The sequence below is a fragment of the Pleurodeles waltl genome, chromosome 5, assembly GCF_031143425.1.
Source record: "Pleurodeles waltl isolate 20211129_DDA chromosome 5, aPleWal1.hap1.20221129, whole genome shotgun sequence".
Classification (NCBI taxonomy): domain Eukaryota; kingdom Metazoa; phylum Chordata; class Amphibia; order Caudata; family Salamandridae; genus Pleurodeles; species Pleurodeles waltl.
In genome coordinates, this window is record NC_090444.1 from 989,785,015 (window position 1) to 989,804,379 (window position 19,365).

Below are 19,365 nucleotides of genomic sequence, written 5' to 3' on the forward strand. Positions count from 1 at the left end.
GAAAATAGATACCAAGCTCTTTATGGGTTAGTCCTGTTTACGACAGGATCACTTCTTCTCCAGATCACCATCCACATCCTCAAAAAGGGTTCATTCCAAAGAAAAGTTCTCACACGAGAAACGCAAAAGGGATTCCACATATGAATTATTCTTTTCCCGGGTGTCACTTCCAATACAGGGAACAGATCTGAAAGTCAGCAGTGCTGATTCTGGAACCAGCTTCTTCTGTTTCCCAAGGGATAATCTACCTTGGCTCAAACAAAGGAGAAAGTGAGAGCCTCTTGTAAAGATGACCTCTTGTGCATGCCACTGCCATTTTCTGCTTGGAACATCAGGCTGATATACCATTTTGACTCTCATTACGATGCTGTACAGAAGCCCATTACTGTGCCCCACAGAGAAGAAAATGATAGGTGTATAATCATCCCTCTCCATGCAATACTGATGATTACCTCTTAATTGGTCGACAGAATATTAGTGAGCTATAAACCTCTGCTCCAACTTAGTTACTCCCTCATGCCCTGTTTAGCAGCTGCAGCCGTTTGTTGTGTGCCTGAAGCCACAGAGCAACATTAGCAGCAGTAGCCCTTTTATCCCATCATGCCATCTGTATCACAAACCTCTTCAGGTTGTCTGTGAACACAAGCATCGAAGGAGGGGCGCCTTTCTCTTTTCAGCAAAAAGGTCAATAAATTGTGTTCTCCAAATTGTGGAGAATTGATATGCCTTTCTTTTTCAGGAAGTTCATCCTCTTATCCCACCCGTCTGCTGTACTAGATCAGCCCATTATACTTAAATGCTCCTTAAGGAGGTGCTATCCCTCTTAGGCTTGGGAGCCATATAGTTGGTACTGGAGGCACTCGTAGTACACAGACCCTACTCCAGCTTCTTTTTCCTCCTTAGGAAGGTCGGGGACTTCGGCCTGTTTTGATCCTTCAAGTCCTGAACTCTTATCTTCACAATGACAAAGTCAGAGTAATCTCTGTTGCTCAGTTCTTGCTGGTCTTGAACTCTCGTGGATGGGTGGTCTTTCTTGATGTGCAGGATGCCTATTTTTGTACTCCATTCCTCTAGTACCACAGAAAAACATGCTGTTTGTGGTGGATTTCATGCATTTCTGATAGTATTTGCGGACCTGAAGGGATGGCTCTTGCAGGATTGTCTGACCCACAGGAAACTGTTATGCACTCCTGCAATAGTTATAGTTACAATTGCTGTTACGACAGTTGGTTGAGCAGGTGATCTGGGCGACCTAGAGATCTGGTATCTCTGATTTTCAGCATAGAAGCAGTGCTGCATCAATCTGGTAGAGTTGCAGGCATTTCAGTTGGCCTTCAAGGTTTTCCTGCCCTCATTGCATGGCAGAGTAATTCATGTCCTCGCTAACATGAATTCCCTCTAGATTACCAACAAACAGGGCATGCCTGTATATTGAGCGTGGAAAATTTGAGTGCCTTTATCTGGAGGTTGGCAACGTCATCCTTTATTTACAACGTCCCTCCACAAAATGTATTTATTCATGATGCTTGTTACACTATTTAACGAGGTGTGCTAGGCAAAAAATAGACTAACTTTATGGCTCGCTTGTCCGATATTTTTACATTTTCTGTGGCTGGCGAGGTTTTGTTTAGATTCTGTAAAAAGTTACTTGTCAGAGTTAACAGTTTTTCTGTGTTTACCAGATATGCCTCTCAGTTGAAGTCACCTTTTGTGATGTGTTTTTTGAAGGGTCTGACCCATTTGTTTTCTTTCTCTCTCACTTTGTTCTTCCCAAACAAATGGTTGTTTCAGACTCTTATTTCCTGTTGAATATAGTGGCACCCTTTCATGTCAGTCAGTCCATTACCCTGAAGATGTTCTTCTCCCCTTGCATCGGACCAAGGAGGAGGAGGGTAGAGAGAGACTTCATCACTTGCACTTAAGCTGGGTTCTGAGTTTCTACATTGACGCAACTCACAAACATTGTGTTGATCAGCTCTTCCTTGTTTTTGTTGGACACAAAATGGTCAAAGCGGTCCAGAAGAGAAAGGCTTCCCTCTGGATTTCCCACTGCATTGAGTTGTGCTGACACCTAGACAGAAGCATCTGTAGACAACATTCCAGCATGGCAATGGCGGCCACTTAAGCATTTGTTAAGTGCATTTTCATTTTGGACATCTGCTACGCTGAGGTGAGCTGCCAGATCACACCTCCATTAAGCATTACTGCCTTCAATTCCAAACCAACAGAGAATTTAATTTTGCCAGGTCTGTGCTACGAGTTGTTCATATCTCTGACTCCTAAGATCCTCCTGTAGGAAAGTACCCTCTTTTTGGCATGGTTACCCCTACTTTTTGCCTGCTGACAGTATGCTTTGACTGTGTTAGCTGGGAACCTGCTATCTGGGACCACAGTGATTGTGCTGCCTTCCTCTAAATTTGGTTGCTTAGGACTTTTGCACACCCCCACAATTGACATACTGGTGCCTCTTAGGTACCCAGGGCAATGGGGCACCAAGGGTTCCCCATGGGCTGCAGCATGTATTGTCACTCATGGGAGCCCATACAAAATGTATCTGGAGGCCTGCCATTGCAGCCTGTGTGAAAAGGTGCATGCAACCTTTCACTACAGGTCACTGCAGCAGGTCACTGCAAGTCACCCCTATGGTAGACCCTCCTAGCCAGAGGGCAGGTTGCAGTTGCCTGTGTGTGAGGGCACCCCTGCATGAGCAGAGGTGCCCCTACGAACTCCAGCACCATTGCACTGGACTTCATAAGTGCGGGGAAGCCATTTTACCCGAGTACTGGACACAGGTTACTATCTGTGTCCAGTTACATAATGGTAATTCTGAATCTGGGCATGTTTGGTTTCAAACATGTTTGAATCATACCCCAATACCATTGCCAGTATTGGTTGTATGATTCTGTGTACTCTGGGAGCTCCTTAAAGGACCTCCACCGTTGCTCCTACCAGTCTTTTGGGGTTTTCCAGGCAGTCTGTGCTGCTGCCACCCCTCAGACAGGTTTCTGCCCTCCTGCTGCTCGACCAGCACAGGCAGAGGAAGGCAGAACAAAGGCTTTCCTGTGGGAAAGGGAAGTAACACCCTTTTCCTTGGAAATGGGTGTTACCGTGCTTTGGAGGGGTAGCCTCCCCAAGCCACTTGTATGCTTTGAAGGGCACATTTGGTGCCTTCCTTGCATAAACCGGTTTGCATCATTCCAGGGACCCCAAGTCCCTGCCTGCTCTGGCATGAATCTGGACAAAGGAAAGAGTGACCACTCTCCTGTCCATCACCACCCCAGAAGTGGTGCCCAGAGCTTCTCCGGGTGGTCACTTGGCCCTGTCATCTTGAATCCAAGATGTGCAGAAGCCCCTGGGAGCATCTGAGTGGCCGGGTCAGGTAGGTGACGTCACAGCCCCCTCCTGATAAGTGGTCACCTTGCAGGTGACCAAACCCCCTTTTAGGGCTATTTAGGGTCTCCCGCTTGGGTGGGTCCGCAGCAAAGTTCATGATTCGTTGTGGACTGGATACAACCGACTCTCTGGGCTGAAAGGTTGCATCGACGGTGGCATTGAGATGCCACACCTGGCTGAGAACATCTGTCTTCTCGGGATGTCCAGCAATCTCTAATGGACATGCCCTTTGATGGCACACGTCTCTTTGGAGACAAGGCGGACTCCACGCTCGAGCTCTTCAAGGATTCCCGAGCCACGTCCCGGTCCCTTGGCCTCGTGCCTGCTCCTAGACCCCAGCAGTTCGCCTTTTGCCCTTTTCGTGGCTACGGAAGGGGCACCCAACCGCGTTCTTTCCCCCCCTAGCCATCGACCCCGCGCATGCTGTACAGCCCCTGCACGACCGCTCCCGTGGAATCCCACATTCCCGGGGATCAGGGAGCCAGTGGGTCGCCCATTCCACTCCAGCCCCCTCCTCAACCTCCAAACCTTCCTAGTCCGCGGGTACACCAGGAACCAGTTGGTGTCAGGATTCGCCATCACCTGCCCCAATGGTAGTCCATTACCTCGGACAGATTGATCCTCCAGATCGTTCGAAGGGGCTACTCCCTCCCCTTCGAGACATCTCCAACCATGCCACCTTCGTACAATCGCATATCGCAGGATCATATGGTGCTTTACCCGCGAGCAAGTCCAGGCCCTTTTGGCCAAAGGAGCTACAGAGAGGGTCCTTCTGCCAGAAGTAAGTCATGGTTGTTATTCCCGCTACTTTCTGGTGCCGAAAAAGGGCAAGGGTCTTCGTCCTATATTGGACCTTCAGTCCCTAAATTTTTTCCTCAAGAAGAAATTCAAAATGTTGACATTGGCTCTGTTCCTATATGCCCTGGACCCAGGAGACTGGATGGTAGCGTTGGACTTGCAAGATGCATACTACCACATCCCAGTCTTGCCGGCCCACAGACATTACCTATGATTCGTGGTAGGTCACGATCACTTTCATTTCACTGTGCTCCCTTTTGGCCTTACCAGTGTTCCCAAAGTGATGATAGTAGTGGCTGCTCACCTGCGCAGGTTAGGGGTTCCAGTCTTCCCCTACCTCGACGATTGGCTGTTAAATGCGAACTCGCCCCAGACAGTCGTCTCCCACCTCCAGACAACAGCAAACCTTTTGCATTTGCTGGGGTTTACTATCAACATGCCGAATTCACACCTGACTCCTTATCAGACGCTCCCTTTCATTGGAGCAGTTCTGGATAAAATGCAGTTTCGAGCGTATCCTCCTGAAAAGCAAGTCCAGGATATTTGTACTATGATACAGATGTTTCAGCCTCTATCCTGGATTTCGGTGAGAATGACTCCAAGGCTGCTGGGCCTTATGGCCTCTTGCATCCTGCTAGTTCAAAAGGTCAGATGGCATATGCGGGCTCTGCTGTGGGACCTGAAGTTCCAGTAGGCACAGCATCAGGGAAATTTCTACAACAAGGTCCAGATCTCGGAAGGAACTGCGAGAGACCTGCAGTGGTGGTTAACGAATCAGGATTGGGTCAAAGGCAAATCCCTCTCCTTTCCCTAACCAGATCTTACAGTGGTGACACATGCGTCACTCCTATGATGACGCTGCCACATGGGAGAGGCTGAGATCAGAGGCCTCTGGTCTCTAGCGGAAACCAGGCTCCATATCAACCTTCTGGAGCTCTGAGTGATTCGACTAGCATTAAAAGCATATCTTCCCTCTCTCTCTTAGGGAAAACAGTGCAGGTGTTCACAGACAATACCACCACCATGTGGTACTGCAACAAACCAGTGGAGTGGGGTCTTGGACCCTTTGTCAAGAGGATCTTTGCCTATGGACTTGGCTAGAACATCAGGGAGTTTCCCTGGTGGTTCAACACATGGCGGGCTCCCTGAACGCCAGGGCAGACGAACTCAGCTGTCTATGCGTAGTCAATCATGAATCGCATCTCCATCCAGAGGTGGTGCAAGGTCTCTTCCTTCAGTGGGGAGAATCTTGGTTAGACTTGTTCGCCTCCATAGAGAACACGCAATGTCAGCTGTTTTGCGCGTTGCAGTTTCCAAGGTGCCACTCACTCAGCGATGCTTTTCGTCACGAGTGGAACTCCGGCCTCATGTACGCCTTCCCGCCCATACCACTTCTGCCCAGAGTTCTGAAGATCATCAGGCAAGACCCGGCCCAAGTAATCCTGGTGGCCCCGGACTGGGCACGAACAGTCTGGTATCCTGAGCTCTTGAGCATGGCAATGGGTCCTCCAATCAGAATGCCTCTTCAGGAGGATCTTCTGTCGCAGCAACAGGGGAGGGTCATCCACCCGAACCTGTCCATCCTCCGCCTCCTTGCGTGGAGATTAAGCGACAGTTGATGTCTTTTGACCTGCCACCCAAAGTCTGTAACATCATCTTGGCAGCCTGGCATCCCTCAAACAAAACTGTATACACCTGTCGGAAGAAATTTGTGGCATGGTACATCGACAAATCTGTCGATCCTCTATCTGCTCCTCTCTCTCAAGTTCTTCTCTTTATTCTTTCCCTTGCCCAACAAGACTCTACACTGGGCACCATTAAGAATATCTCTCTGCTGCCTCTGCTTTCTTGAGGTTACCAGATCAACATTAGTTATCCAAATCTCCAATTGTTGGGAGGTTTCTTAAAGGTCTCACACATCTTTTTCCTCCTATCCCATTCATCATGCCCCAATGGGATCTGAACCTAGTCTTAGCATACCCTGTGTGTGCCCCATTCGAGCCGCTTCACAACTGCCCTTTACAGCTCTTAACCATCAAAACTGTCTTCTTGGTTGCCATCACCTCTGCCTGCAAACCACCGTTCCTGGCAATACACCCTGACAAAGTGGTACTTCGCACAAGGGCTTCTTTTTTACCTAAAGTAGTGACACCCTTCCATGTCGCGCAGTCCATCACTTTGCCTACCTTTTATGCACCCCCCACGTCCCTCACATGAAGAGGAGAGACTCCACCGCCTGGATCGAAAAGGAGCATTGGCGTTCTGCCTTGATCGTACCAAAGACTTCCGAGTGGACAATCAACTCTTTGTGGGATATGCGGGTGCAAAGAAGGGGAAGGCGGTGCAGAAGAGGACCATTTCAAGATGGGTGCTCTTATGCATCAAAATGTGCTGCGCTCTGGCTAAGAAGCAACCTCCTAAAGGTTTGCGTGCTCACTCCACCAGAGCTAGCGCTGCTACCACAGCGATAGCACAGGGCGTTCCAGTCCGGGACATCTGTCAGGCACCTACGTGGGCGTCTCTGCACACTTTTACCAGACTCTACTGCCTGGACAGTCAGGTCCACAGGGACGGCTACTTTGGCTGTTCGGTCATGCAGGACTTCTTGGTGTGATCTTGGTTCGCAGCCCACCACCGGGGATGGTATTGCTTGGGTATCTATTCAAAGGTAAGGAATCTGCAACTAAAAGTCTCTGTCACATGTACAAGTTACTTTCCTTTGGTAACAATATATCTGGTAGTTGCAGATTCCTTACCGACCCGCCCATCCTCCCTGCACTGCGAACTCATTTCTAGGGACAGGAACTTCCCTTTAAGGGCCCTAGTTTTGGTGCTTCATTCTCAGTGTTGTTCATGGCTCCGCCTACTGGCGTGGAGAGTCGTGAAAAGAAACTGACGTCTTCGTGTTGGGGTGGTGCCTATATATGACCGCAATGTCATCACGGCAACCACAATGCCAACGACACCCGCGGAGTCGACCGACGCCACCTGATGGCGCGCAGAGGTACTGCTGGAAAAAAAAAATCGCCGGATCCAGACTGATGCCTGCGAAATTCAAAGGTAAGGGATCTGCAACTAGAATATGTCTCTACCAGATATGTCATTACCGAAGGTAAGTAACTTGTACGTCTCCTAAATAAGTCTTGGCTGCTCATCCACAGCTACCTTTAGAGAGCCCTGGCTTCCTAGACACTGCTTACACTTCACTAATAGTGTAGACCTGGTGTAAGGTGATAACACCATAGGTGCTCACCACAACCAGGCCAGCTTCATACATCTCATCCTTGGGAATCTCCTCAGGTGTTGATTCAAAAGGTGCATAGAAGTATCTTCAGGAAAACACTTCAGTAACAGTCTCTTGTGTGGATACTCTACCTACTCTAGTTTCTGTACTGAGGAGTTGTCTAGAAAATGTTTGGTAGTAAGGTCAAGCATGAGTACACTGCCATAATTCTTAGTTCCTTCGTTGTTTGCTTCTGACGGTGTGAAAAAGGACAATAACTGATGTTTGCGCAAAGGGTGGCATTTTTTACGACTCTATGATGTCCTGTCCTTAGAAACATCTGGAGCCATGCAGTGCCGTTTGTTAGCGCTAGGGAAGTTATTGTAAGTTTTTTTTTTTTCTCGAAGATTCAACAGGTGAAGAATCTGCATGTATAACACTCAGCCTAAAGATTGCTACTGATGGTAAGTAACTTGCTCATATTAAGTACCCAATGCAAATTTTAAAGTGCGCAGAAAGATACAAAGATTTGAATTTTTTACATGTATTGTAGGGGTGAAAGCGTGTGATGTGCAATATTTGTAACTTAATATTAAACAGAAGAATGGGAGTCCATGAAGAATGCTAGATGTAACAGAGGATATAGCAGCTTAGCAGTGTTGCTTAAATCTTAATCTTCAAGAAAAGCCTAAAACTAAGTTTAGTCATTTTAGTATGATAGGACACGATTGTTTATGACGGGGAAAGTGTAGGTAATTGTGCTTTTAACACTTTTTATACTGGGAACTCACACCTGACAAAGGAAGTCATGCTTATCCATAGACAGTAAAAGTAAAACAGGAAAAATTATATTTTGTGCAAGAACAAGTTTGTCTCATAGCATTTTCTGTCTCTGCAGCCAAAACGGTATACCTATAACTTAAAATCTCCTGGTGTTCGCCCTTCAAATCCAAGACCAGGCACCATGAAGCACCCCACACCACTGCAGCAGGAGCCAAGGAAAATTAGTTACAGTCGCATCCCAGAGAGTGAAGTAGAAAGCACAGCATCTGCTCCAAACTCTCCACGGACTCCACTGACACCACCACCTGCTTCTGCTACATCAAGTACTACTGATCTGTGTAGTGTATTTGATTCTGATCCTTCAAGTCCCTTTCATTCACGTAAGTTACAATTGAGTAGTATTGTTGAAGATATTGCAGACATGTTTATATTCTATAATAATATAAATGAATTCCGGTAGTGGTTTAGTATCCTGTAAGGAAATACGATGTATTATGTGGTGTATAATATGGTGTGGTTGTACTACCTCTCAGTCTAACACACTTAACAACCCCTTTAGGTCCAGTAGGTTTCATCTGTCAAACCTTCAGCTCAACCTGACTAGCTGTGGCATTGAGCAGCAAGGCTTACACGGAGGAACTAGTGTAAAGCATTTAAACAGCACCTAAAAAATGTAAGAAGAAATCAACATGTCAAAAGACGTCAGACATCAATTTATAAAAATAGACTGTCCTTTTAGCGATTTAGACACCACAACAAAAAAGGTACACCGGTCGGTGTCTGGAGGTATGGATTTTTTAAAGAAATTATAAATCAAAGCTTTTTCAGTCAGCCTCGAACAAGTCTTGGCAAATTCAATGAATTTGACATTTTGAATTTTTTCTAGAGAAAACGTAGGTGAGTGTCACTGCGGTCAAGCGCGACCAACTCCAATAATGAGCTAGTCAGGAGGACCAGCAAGGCCCTTAGAAACCGGCCCTTAGAAACCGTTACCTTCACAGAAGAAGCAGTCCTCAAGTAGTTCAAAGCACTTTATTCACGTTGCAATGTGTTCCTATGAGTTCCTATATAGTGATCCTAATGCAAGCTCTGAAGGATGCTGACAATGCTGTGCTGCAATGCCGTCAATGGGGGTCTTCCTGCAGGCACTCCTTGGTTCACAAAGACGGTGTGGGGGTTGTGGCTTCAGGGTTAACATTGCAGAAGGTCCTCTCTGGTATGGCGAAAGTCCAATAGCCACTAAACTATTGCATGGTGGAACATTCGCTCAGTGTCACAGACCAATGCTTCCTGGGTTGATAACTCGCCTTCTGAGGGTTCAAGGAAGTCTCAGACAACACTTCTGACCTTAGCGAACTCGAGTGCAACTCTGTGCGTCGGGTCTTGGACCTTGGTCCTGCACAGCAGTGGTGATAGTAGCTTGAAAACGTTGGGCTGCCATCTTTCCCCAGCAGGCTTCTTCAGCTGTTGTGTCCCTGTTATGCAAACAGGAGGCCAGTTAGCTCTTGGAATCTCTTGGCTTGTCTGAGCTGTGGATACTGATTCTCATTTAGCAGGACACAGCAGGCACAGTCCCTCTCTCCTTTAGCCAGCAGGTGCAGTCTTTGAGGGTGAAGCCTCTGTTTGCTGGTTCCTCGGTGCAGCAAGGCAGTTCTTCTTCCAGGTCAGTTGAGATTTGAGGTCTGGGTGGCAGGGGTGCCCCTTTACATTCTGAAAATGCCCTCAGAGCAGGTTGTAGTTGGTAGCTAATTGGCCACTAGGGTCCTTCCCATATGCTCAACACTTCCTCTTTGGTGTGGCATCTGGCTATCCCAGGATGCATAATTTTGCCCACTCTAAAGATGACGAGATCCCTGTCTTGTTGTTCAGACCTCACTAGCCCACCCCTGAGGTGTGGATACCTACGGGCTACACACCCCTGAACCGGTTTGGCATCTGCTCTCCCTACTAGCCTGTCCCCCTAACTATGGGGCTGCCGTCCTCCCTATTATGAACACATCTGCCCTTCAAAGACAGTTCCTTTGAAGTCTGCGTTATGGGGCTAGAACCCAAGTGGTTTCCTGCGGAAGCGAGCTAACTTCTTCCTACCTAGCAATCCCTCACTGTTCACCTTCCTTAGAGTCTTTGGCATGTCTCTTCAGGAGGGCAAAAGGGTGTCTCATGGAATAGGTACCATGTGTGCCGGGTAAGGCACAGTAGTTTAAGGCAACAAGGTAGCAGTTTTGTAAAAGATGCACACTGCAACAAGCTACATTAATTTCGACTTAAGCTGTAAGTCAGGCTTAATGTAACAAGTTGTTTTATACCTTAGAGTGCTTTCTCAGCTCAGGAGTTAGCATAGCTGAGGGGTGAGCATGTAGTCCTGTACTCTCCAACTTGGCGACCAAGTCTTTCCACAGTAGAAACAGTGTTTTCACTTGCTTACTGTCAGGACATGTAAAATACATGTCCTTCCCATGTCATATGTTGCACCCTGTCTTAGGACTCAGTAGGCGTGACAGAGGGGTGACTTGCATAGATGTACAGGAAATGGAAAAGTTGGACTAGCAGTGCACCACTGCTCTACTAGTCTGCAGTTCTGGACTGGGGGGGCTTGTTTTACGTGGGTGACCTCAAGCTGGGTGCTGCAAGCCCTGGGGTACCCCTCTAGGTTACAAGCACTGTGTACCATATACTTGGGGCTTACAGGTAAGTTAGCCATTTCCAGGTGTGTACAGCCAATTCATCATACATTTCAAAGTCATGGCCCTGTCACTGCGATCTAATTAGCAGGCTCAGTGCACTATGAATCAGGAAACCAACAGCATCAGTCGAAATATTTTGCAGTGACAATGCCAGAAGAGACATTGCCTTTCACTGACCATCTAAACAGCCTTTCTAGGAGGGTCAGTGAGTTACAGACACTGTCTGCAAATCCTCAGTACCTTACTATCTATCCAGACAATCTGGTCCTTTGGACTTGTGCATCCATTTTACTGACTGTTAACTACTTTCCAAGTAGGCCGGACTTTCACTCTGAGTACCTCCTACGCACCACCTCATCCCGCTAAAGAAGAGTAGAGACTCCACCGGACGGACCGAAAAAGACCATTATCGTTCTACCTTCACCTCACAAAGTGATCCAGGTGGGTGATCAACCACGGTGGGGTATGTTGAAGCCAGGAAAAGGAAGGTGATGCAAAAACAGACGATCTCGCAATGGATAATGCTCTGCATCAAAATCCACAAAGTAACCACCTGAGGGCTTGCATGCTGATTCCACCAAAGGACAGGCTTGGGAACATTACTTTAGCTCACGGAGTGTCTGTCCTGTCCTAGAGTCTCTACCAGATATGGTGCTACTGAAGTAACTTGTTCTTCTAATGTAAACCTGTTTTTATTATTTTATAATAACAACATTTAGAGAAGGGATAGAGAAAAACCCCACACTCTGCTGAAGTCAACAAATTACACAATGTAAGAAGAGCTGCATGCATATTGCACAGGAGTCGACTGAGGCAATCCAGGCCCAATGTAAGTATATTAAACATACAGTCTTAGACTTTTCTAATGAGGGAGGGCAAGGTGGTGGACACGTTCGTGGGGGGGGGGGGTAGAGGGAGTCTCACATTTGTTGTATGTGAGGAAGTGGAGGTAGGGACAAAGGGGGCAGTTCAAGCGTTGAGCGATGTCCTCAGCACAGTGTCCTTGACAAGGCAGTGTCAGAAGCAAACCAGTGTAGTAAGTAAAGTGTTCACATTGGGGCCCTTGTGTGGGCTGGTAGATATGTAGGTGACTAGTCCATAATAGCAAGCTGCCCTCTCACGGAGGATGTGTGTTTTTCTTTGCATCGATATTGATCACAAATTTGTCCCATTTCTCGCTGCCCATGCGGGCCAGGCCTTTATGCTTCAAGGAGCGTAGCACACTCTCCTCCGCCTGTTCCCACTGTAGTAAACAGAGTCTAGGGTTCCGCAAGACGACCTTCACTTGTTGAAGGGCTCGCTCCGATGTTTTCGGAAGCAATGGTTGTAGGAGGACCGCGTTCCAGCAGTTGAGTCCGCCTCCATATCAGTGTGAGCACCTGTGGTCAAAGTTTCATATAAAAGGGAGCTGGCTCGTTTTTGACCAACCCCAAGTAATAGCACATGGAGGGTGACAGATGAGAGTGGTTCTGCTTCGCCAGTTCCCCAGGTGTCACTCACCAATTGATGAATCAGTTGTGCGACAAAGAAGTACAGTAGCCTGGGAAGTATGAGCATCTTAGCTACTGTAACCCATCCCAACAGGGAGAGTGCAGGGAGCACAGGAGGGGAGTGATCCACGGATAGAACAAAGAGCTCGTCCCAGGTTGCCCTCATTAAGGACATCATCGGAATGGGTTGTTTGTATCCCCAGAGACTTAAAGGAATCATAGCACCATTGTAAGCAGTGATCCGGTAGAGCAGCTCTTAGGGATGCTGGGACCGGTGTGAGGGGAAACAGGCAGGACTTCGTCCACTTCACCTGAAGACTGAATATGTCCCTAAAGGTGTCTAGTAGGACCATCAAATTTGGCAGGGAGATCTCACCATTGCATAGGTTTAGCAACACGTCGCCAGCATAAAGCGACACAATGTGGTGGATATCTACGTCCTGAATCTCCCATTTCTGTGGCAAGAGATGCAAACGGCAAGGTGATAACAATGGAGAAAGCGGATACCCCTGCCTGTTATGCCTGCATATTGAAAAACTGTCTGGGGTCAATCATCAGAAGGCTGGAGTACAAGATACAAATCCACCTCAAGAATCCCGGACCGAAACCCATGTGTCACAGGTTCATTAGCAGGAACTCCCAGCTGAGGGTGGTTAAAGCCTTCTCAATGTCTAAGGAGACAGCCTCGCTGTCATGTTCAGCCCGTGGGTTATCGTGGAGAATTCTCAAGAGATGTCTGATATTGAGGAACGTGCTGGGACCAGATTTGTCTTCTTCATGGATCAGCATACTAATCAAGGGGCAAAGTCTATTCGCAAGTATTTTACCCAGCACTTGACAGTCAAGGTTAAGGAGAGACAGCGGCCTGTTGGAGAGAACATCCAGTGGATCGCATCCAGGCTTGGAAAGGGCTACCATCAGCGTCTTGAGTTGGAAGTGCAGGAGCGGACTATGAGTCTGTGCCTCGCTGAGCACATCGAGCAAGGGCTGGATGAGAAGTGCAGAGTAAACGGTGTAATACTCAACCGTTATGCCATCTGGGCCTGGCATTTTGTTCAGAGGTATCTGAGCTAGTGTGGCCCGAAGTTCTTCAAAATGGATGGGTTTGTCAAGTTGGGCCCTCTAGAGTGGTGAAAGCAGTGTCAGAGGAAGACCCTCCAGAAAGGCCTCCAGCTGCAGAGGGGCAGGAGCAGGATCCACAGCGTGCGCTAATAGTCTCGGAAGGCATCATAAATGCTGCCTTGTGTGATGGCCAAGCAACTATTACCCAATTTTATGGCCGCAATTGGGGGTGTATTGCTGATTGTCCCAGACGAGCCACGCAAGAAGTCTTTCCGACTGATCGCTTTCAGCGTGCAGTCTGGTCAGATAGTGCTTATAGTCTTGCCTGCCTAAGTGCATCTCTGCCTCTCTCTGTTTTTTTCCAGAGTTCCCAGAGGCCCGACTGTCTAGGCAGCAAACACTTTCTCTAAAGGGTGCAGCTCTGACTCCAGTGACATCAGTTCATGGTGTAATACGCGCCTCACTGCCCAGGAAGCTGACAGGCAGTGACTGTAGGAAGTTGGCTCTGTATGTACTATTTCAAAGTAAGAAATAGCATGCACAGAGTCCAAGGGTTCCCCTTAGAGGTAAGATAGTGGCAAAAAGAGATAATTCTAATGCTCTATTTTGTGGTAGTGTGGTCGAGCAGTAGGCTTATCAGAGGGTAGTGTTAAGCATTTGTTGTACACACACAGGCAATAAATGAGGAACACACACTCCAAGACAATTCCAGGCCAATAGGTTTTTGCATAGAAAAATATATGTTCGATGGCATCTGTCGCTGTAGATACACATGTTGTGCATAGCCCGCCATCTGGTGTTGGGTCGGAGTGTTACAAGTTGTTTTTCTTCGAAGAAGTCTTTCGAGTCACGGGACCGAGTGACTCCTCCTTTTGTCTCCATTGCGCATGGGCGTCGACTCCATCTTCGATTGTTTTCTTTCCGCCATCGGGTTCGGACGTGTTCCTGTTGCTCCGAGTTTCGGAACGGAAAGTTAGCTAACTATCGGAAGATTACGTCGGTATTGTTGCGTTCGGGATCGGCTTAGATAGAATCGACACCGCATCGAAGTTTGAAGAGCTCCGGTGCCCTTTGGGGTAGCTTTCGATCCCCCGTCGGGGCCTGGTCGGCCCGACCGCGTGTCAGACAACGCAGATGGAACGGACCCCGTTTCGTTTCTGTCCCAAATGCCACAACAAATACCCGTATTCAGACCAACATTTGGTCTGTAACCTGTGCCTGTCGCCTGAGCACAGTGAAGAGACTTGCGAGGCCTGTCGTGCGTTCCGGTCCCGAAAGACACTCCGTGACCGTCGAGCCAGAAGACTTCAGATGGCGTCCACGCCGACAGCACACCAAGAGTTCGAGGAACAAGAGGAGGAAAAAGCCTTCTCGATCCACGAATCGGACTCCGAGGAATTCGACGATCAAAGAACTGTGAGTAAGACGTCGAAGGCAACACACAAGAAAAGTGACAAGGCCCAGGGGACGCCACTGCCACCAGGCCATGGCTCGACCCATAAATTCGGTGACCGACCGTCGGCACCGAAAAAGGGCGAAACAGTGCCGAGATCGTCCGACTCCGGTCGAGACACCGGCACGCAGCCTGCTCGGGACCGAGACAGTGCTGCTGAAAAAGATCGACGCCGAGATAGCGGTGCCGAAACGGCTCGACGCCGAGACAGTGGCACCGAGGAAGATCGACGCCGAGAGGTTTCGACTCCAAAAAAGAAAAAAGTCACCTCGGAGCCGAAAAAGAGTACAGATAGGGTTTCGGTGCCAAAACGAGCCGCAACCGACCCAGTTACCGGTTCCTATTCAGAGGAGCAATCACTGTCCTCTCAGATGCGAAAGCATAGATTTGAGGAAGGGTTGCAATCCACCGAAGTGGACCATACGCAGAAACGTATTTTCATACAGGAAGGAACAGGGAAAATAAGCACCCTTCCCCCAAAAATGGTGAAAAAGGTAACTCCGCCACCCTCTCCTCCACCTGTAACTAACGTTTCACCAGCACAAACTCCATCACATTCCCCGGCTCACACCACCGCGAGCCAAGGTGACCAGGACCAAGGCGCTTGGGACTTATACGACGCCCCAGTGTCGGACAACAGTCCAGAGGCGTATCCCACAAAGCCCTCACCACCAGAAGACAGCACGGCTTATTCACAAGTGATGGCTAGAGCGGCAGAGTTCCACAACGTAAACCTCCACTCAGAACCAGTCGAGGATGACTTCTTATTCAACACCCTCTCCTCCACCCACAGCTCCTACCAAAGCTTGCCTATGCTCCCAGGAATGCTTCGGCACGCAAAGGAAATCTTCAAGGAGCCGGTCAAGAGTAGGGCAATAACACCAAGGGTGGAAAAGAAATATAAAGCACCTCCCACAGACCCTGTTTTCATCACCACACAGCTGCCACCAGATTCCGTCGTAGTAGGAGCAGCTCGCAAGAGAGCCAACTCCCACACATCTGGGGATGCACCACCCCCAGATAAAGAGAGCCGCAAGTAAGATGCAGCCGGAAAGAGAGTCGCAGCACAGGCTGCAAACCAGTGGCGCATCGCTAACTCCCAAGCACTACTTGCGTGCTATGACAGAGCCCATTGGGACGAGATGCAACACCTCATTGAGCATCTACCCAAGGAACTACAAAAGAGGGCGAAGCAGGTGGTTGAGGAAGGACAGAACATATCTAATAATCAGATACGCTCCTCTATGGACGCAGCGGACACAGCTGCGAGAACAATTAACACATCTGTGACTATAAGACGGCACGCATGGCTACGAACGTCTGGGTTTAAACCAGAGATACAGCAGGCAGTGCTCAATATGCCATTCAATGAAAAACAACTGTTCGGACCAGAGGTGGACACGGCAATTGAGAAACTGAAAAAAGACACTGACACTGCTAAAGCCATGGGCGCACTCTACTCCCCGCAGAGCAGAGGCACTTACAGCACCTTCCGCAAGACAACCTTTAGAGGGGGGTTTCGGGGTCAGGCCACACAAGCCAGCACCTCACAGACAACACCGTCCAGCTACCAGGGACAGTACCAGAGGGGAGGCTTTCGGGGCCAATACAGAGGACAATTCCCTAGGAATAGGGGAAAATATCAAAGCCCCAAAACCCCTACAACCAAGTAGTGACTCACATGTCACTCATCCCCTCCACACAACACCAGTGGGGGGAAGAATAGGTCAGTATTACCAAGCATGGGAGGAAATAACTACAGACACTTGGGTCTTAGCAATTATCCAACATGGTTATTGCATAGAATTTCTACAAATCCCTCCAAACATACCACCAAAAGCACAGAATTTATCAAAACAACATTCAGACCTTCTGGAAACAGAAGTTCAAGCATTGTTGCAAAAGAACGCAATAGAACTAGTACCAGAAACACAAATAAACACAGGAGTTTATTCACTGTACTTCCTAATACCAAAAAAGGACAAAACACTGAGACCAATCCTAGACCTCAGAACACTAAACACCTACATCAAATCAGAACACTTTCACATGGTCACGCTACAAGAGGTGTTACCATTGCTAAAGCAACAGGACTACATGACAACCTTAGATCTCAAAGACGCGTATTTCCACATACCAATACATCAGTCGCACAGGAAATACCTCAGGTTTGTATTCAAAGGAATACATTACCAATTCAAAGTATTGCCGTTTGGTTTAACAACCGCGCCAAGAGTCTTTACAAAATGTCTAGCAGTAGTGGCTGCACACATCAGAAGGCAGCAAATACACGTATTCCTGTATCTAGATGACTGGCTAATCAAGACCAATTCACTGACAAGGTGCTCACACCACACAAATCAGATCATACAAAACCTCTACAAACTCGGTTTCACCATCAACTATGCAAAATCACACATTCTGCCGTGCAAAGTACAACAATACCTAGGAGCCATAATAGACACAACACAAGGATTAGCCACTCCAAGTCCACAGAGAATTCAAAATTTCAACAAGATCATACAACGCATGTACCCAACACAGAGAATACAAGCAAAAATGATATTACAACTCCTAGGCATGATGTCCTCATGCATAGCCATTGTCCCGAACGCAAGACTGCACATGAGGCCCTTACAACAGTGCCTAGCATCACAATGGTCACAAGCACAGGGTCACCTTCTAGATCTGGTGTTGATAGACCGCCAAACATACCTCTCGCTTCTATGGTGGAACAGTATAAATTTAAACAAAGGGCGGCCTTTCCAAGACCCAGTGCCACAATACGTAATAACGACAGATGCTTCCATGACTGGGTGGGGAGCACACCTCGATCAACACAGCATACAAGGACAATGGGACGTACATCAAACAAAACTGCACATAAATCACCTGGAACTGCTAGCAGTTTTTCAAGCACTAAAAGTATTCCAACCAATCATAACTCACAAGTACATTCTTGTCAAAACAGACAACATGACAACAATGTATTATCTAAACAAACAGGGGGGACACACTCACTGCAGCTGAGCCTTCTAGCACAAAAGATATGGCGCTGGGCAATTCACAACCACGTTCGCCTAATAGCACAGTTTATTCCGGGGATCCAGAATCAACTTGCAGACAATCTCTCTCGAGATCACCAACAGGTCCACGAATAGGAAATTCACCCCCAAATTCTAAACACTTACTTCAAACTTTGGGGAACACCTCAAATAGACTTATTTGCAACAAAGGAGAACGCAAAATGCCAAAACTTCGCATCCAGATACCCACACAGGCAGTCTCAAGGCAATGCCCTATGGATGAACTGGTCAGGGATATTTGCGTACGCTTTTCCCCCTCTCCCTCTCCTTCCATATCTAGTAAACAAATTGAGTCAAAACAAACTCAAACTCATACTGATAGCACCAACATGGGCAAGGCAATCTTGGTACACAACACTGCTAGACTTATCAGTAGTACCCCACGTCAAGTTGCCCAACAGGCCAGATCTGTTAACACAACACAAACAACAGATCAGGCATCCAAACCCAGCATCGCTGAATCTAGCAATCTGGCTCCTGAAATCCTAGAATTCGGACACTTAAACCTCACACAAGAATGTATGGAAGTCATAAAGCAAGCTAGAAGACCATCCACTAGACACTGCTATGCAAGCAAATGGAAAAGGTTTGTTTGCTACTGCCATCAGAATCAAATTCAACCATTACACGCATCTCCAAAGGATGTAGTGGGCTACTTGCTACACTTACAAAAATCGAACCTAGCCTTCTCTTCCATTAAAATACACCTCACAGCAATATCTGCATACCTGCAGATTACCCATTCAACTTCACTATTTAGGATACCTGTCATTAAAGCGTTTATGGAAGGCCTCAAAAGAATTATACCACCAAGGACACCACCCGTTCCTTCATGGAACCTCAACATCGTCTTAACAAGACTCATGGGTCCACCCTTTGAACCTATGCATTCTTGCGAAATACAATTCCTAACCTGGAAAGTTGCATTTCTCATCGCCATCACATCTCTAAGAAGAGTAAGTGAAATTCAGGCGTTTACAATACAAGAACCTTTTATCCAACTACACAAAAATAAGGTAGTCCTAAGGACTAATCCTAAATTTTTACCGAAGGTTATTTCACCATTCCACCTAAATCAAACGGTAGAACTACCAGTATTCTTCCCACAGCCAGATTCCGTAGCTGAGAGGGCACTACATACATTAGATGTCAAAAGAGCATTAATGTACTACATTGACAGAACAAAGAACATCAGAAAAACTAAACGGCTATTTATTGCATTCCAAAAACCTCATGCAGGAAACCCAATATCAAAACAAGGTATAGCCAGATGGATAGTTAAGTGCATCCAAATCTGCTACCTTAAAGCAAAACGACAGCTGCCCATTACACCAAGGGCACACTCAACCAGAAAGAAAGGTGCCACCATGGCCTTTCTAGGAAATATTCCAAT

General features: G+C 47.5%; 1 protein-coding gene across 1 annotated transcript in view; it reads left to right on the forward strand.

Moving 5' to 3' along the window:
* SOS1 (SOS Ras/Rac guanine nucleotide exchange factor 1) overlaps window positions 1-19,365 on the forward strand; it is a 453,501-nt gene that overhangs the window by 372,720 nt on the left and 61,416 nt on the right. The window contains exon 20 of the mRNA XM_069235148.1: window positions 8,313-8,577. Within this exon, the coding sequence (XP_069091249.1) occupies window positions 8,313-8,577 (265 nt within the window). The remainder of the gene's footprint in view (window positions 1-8,312; window positions 8,578-19,365) is intronic.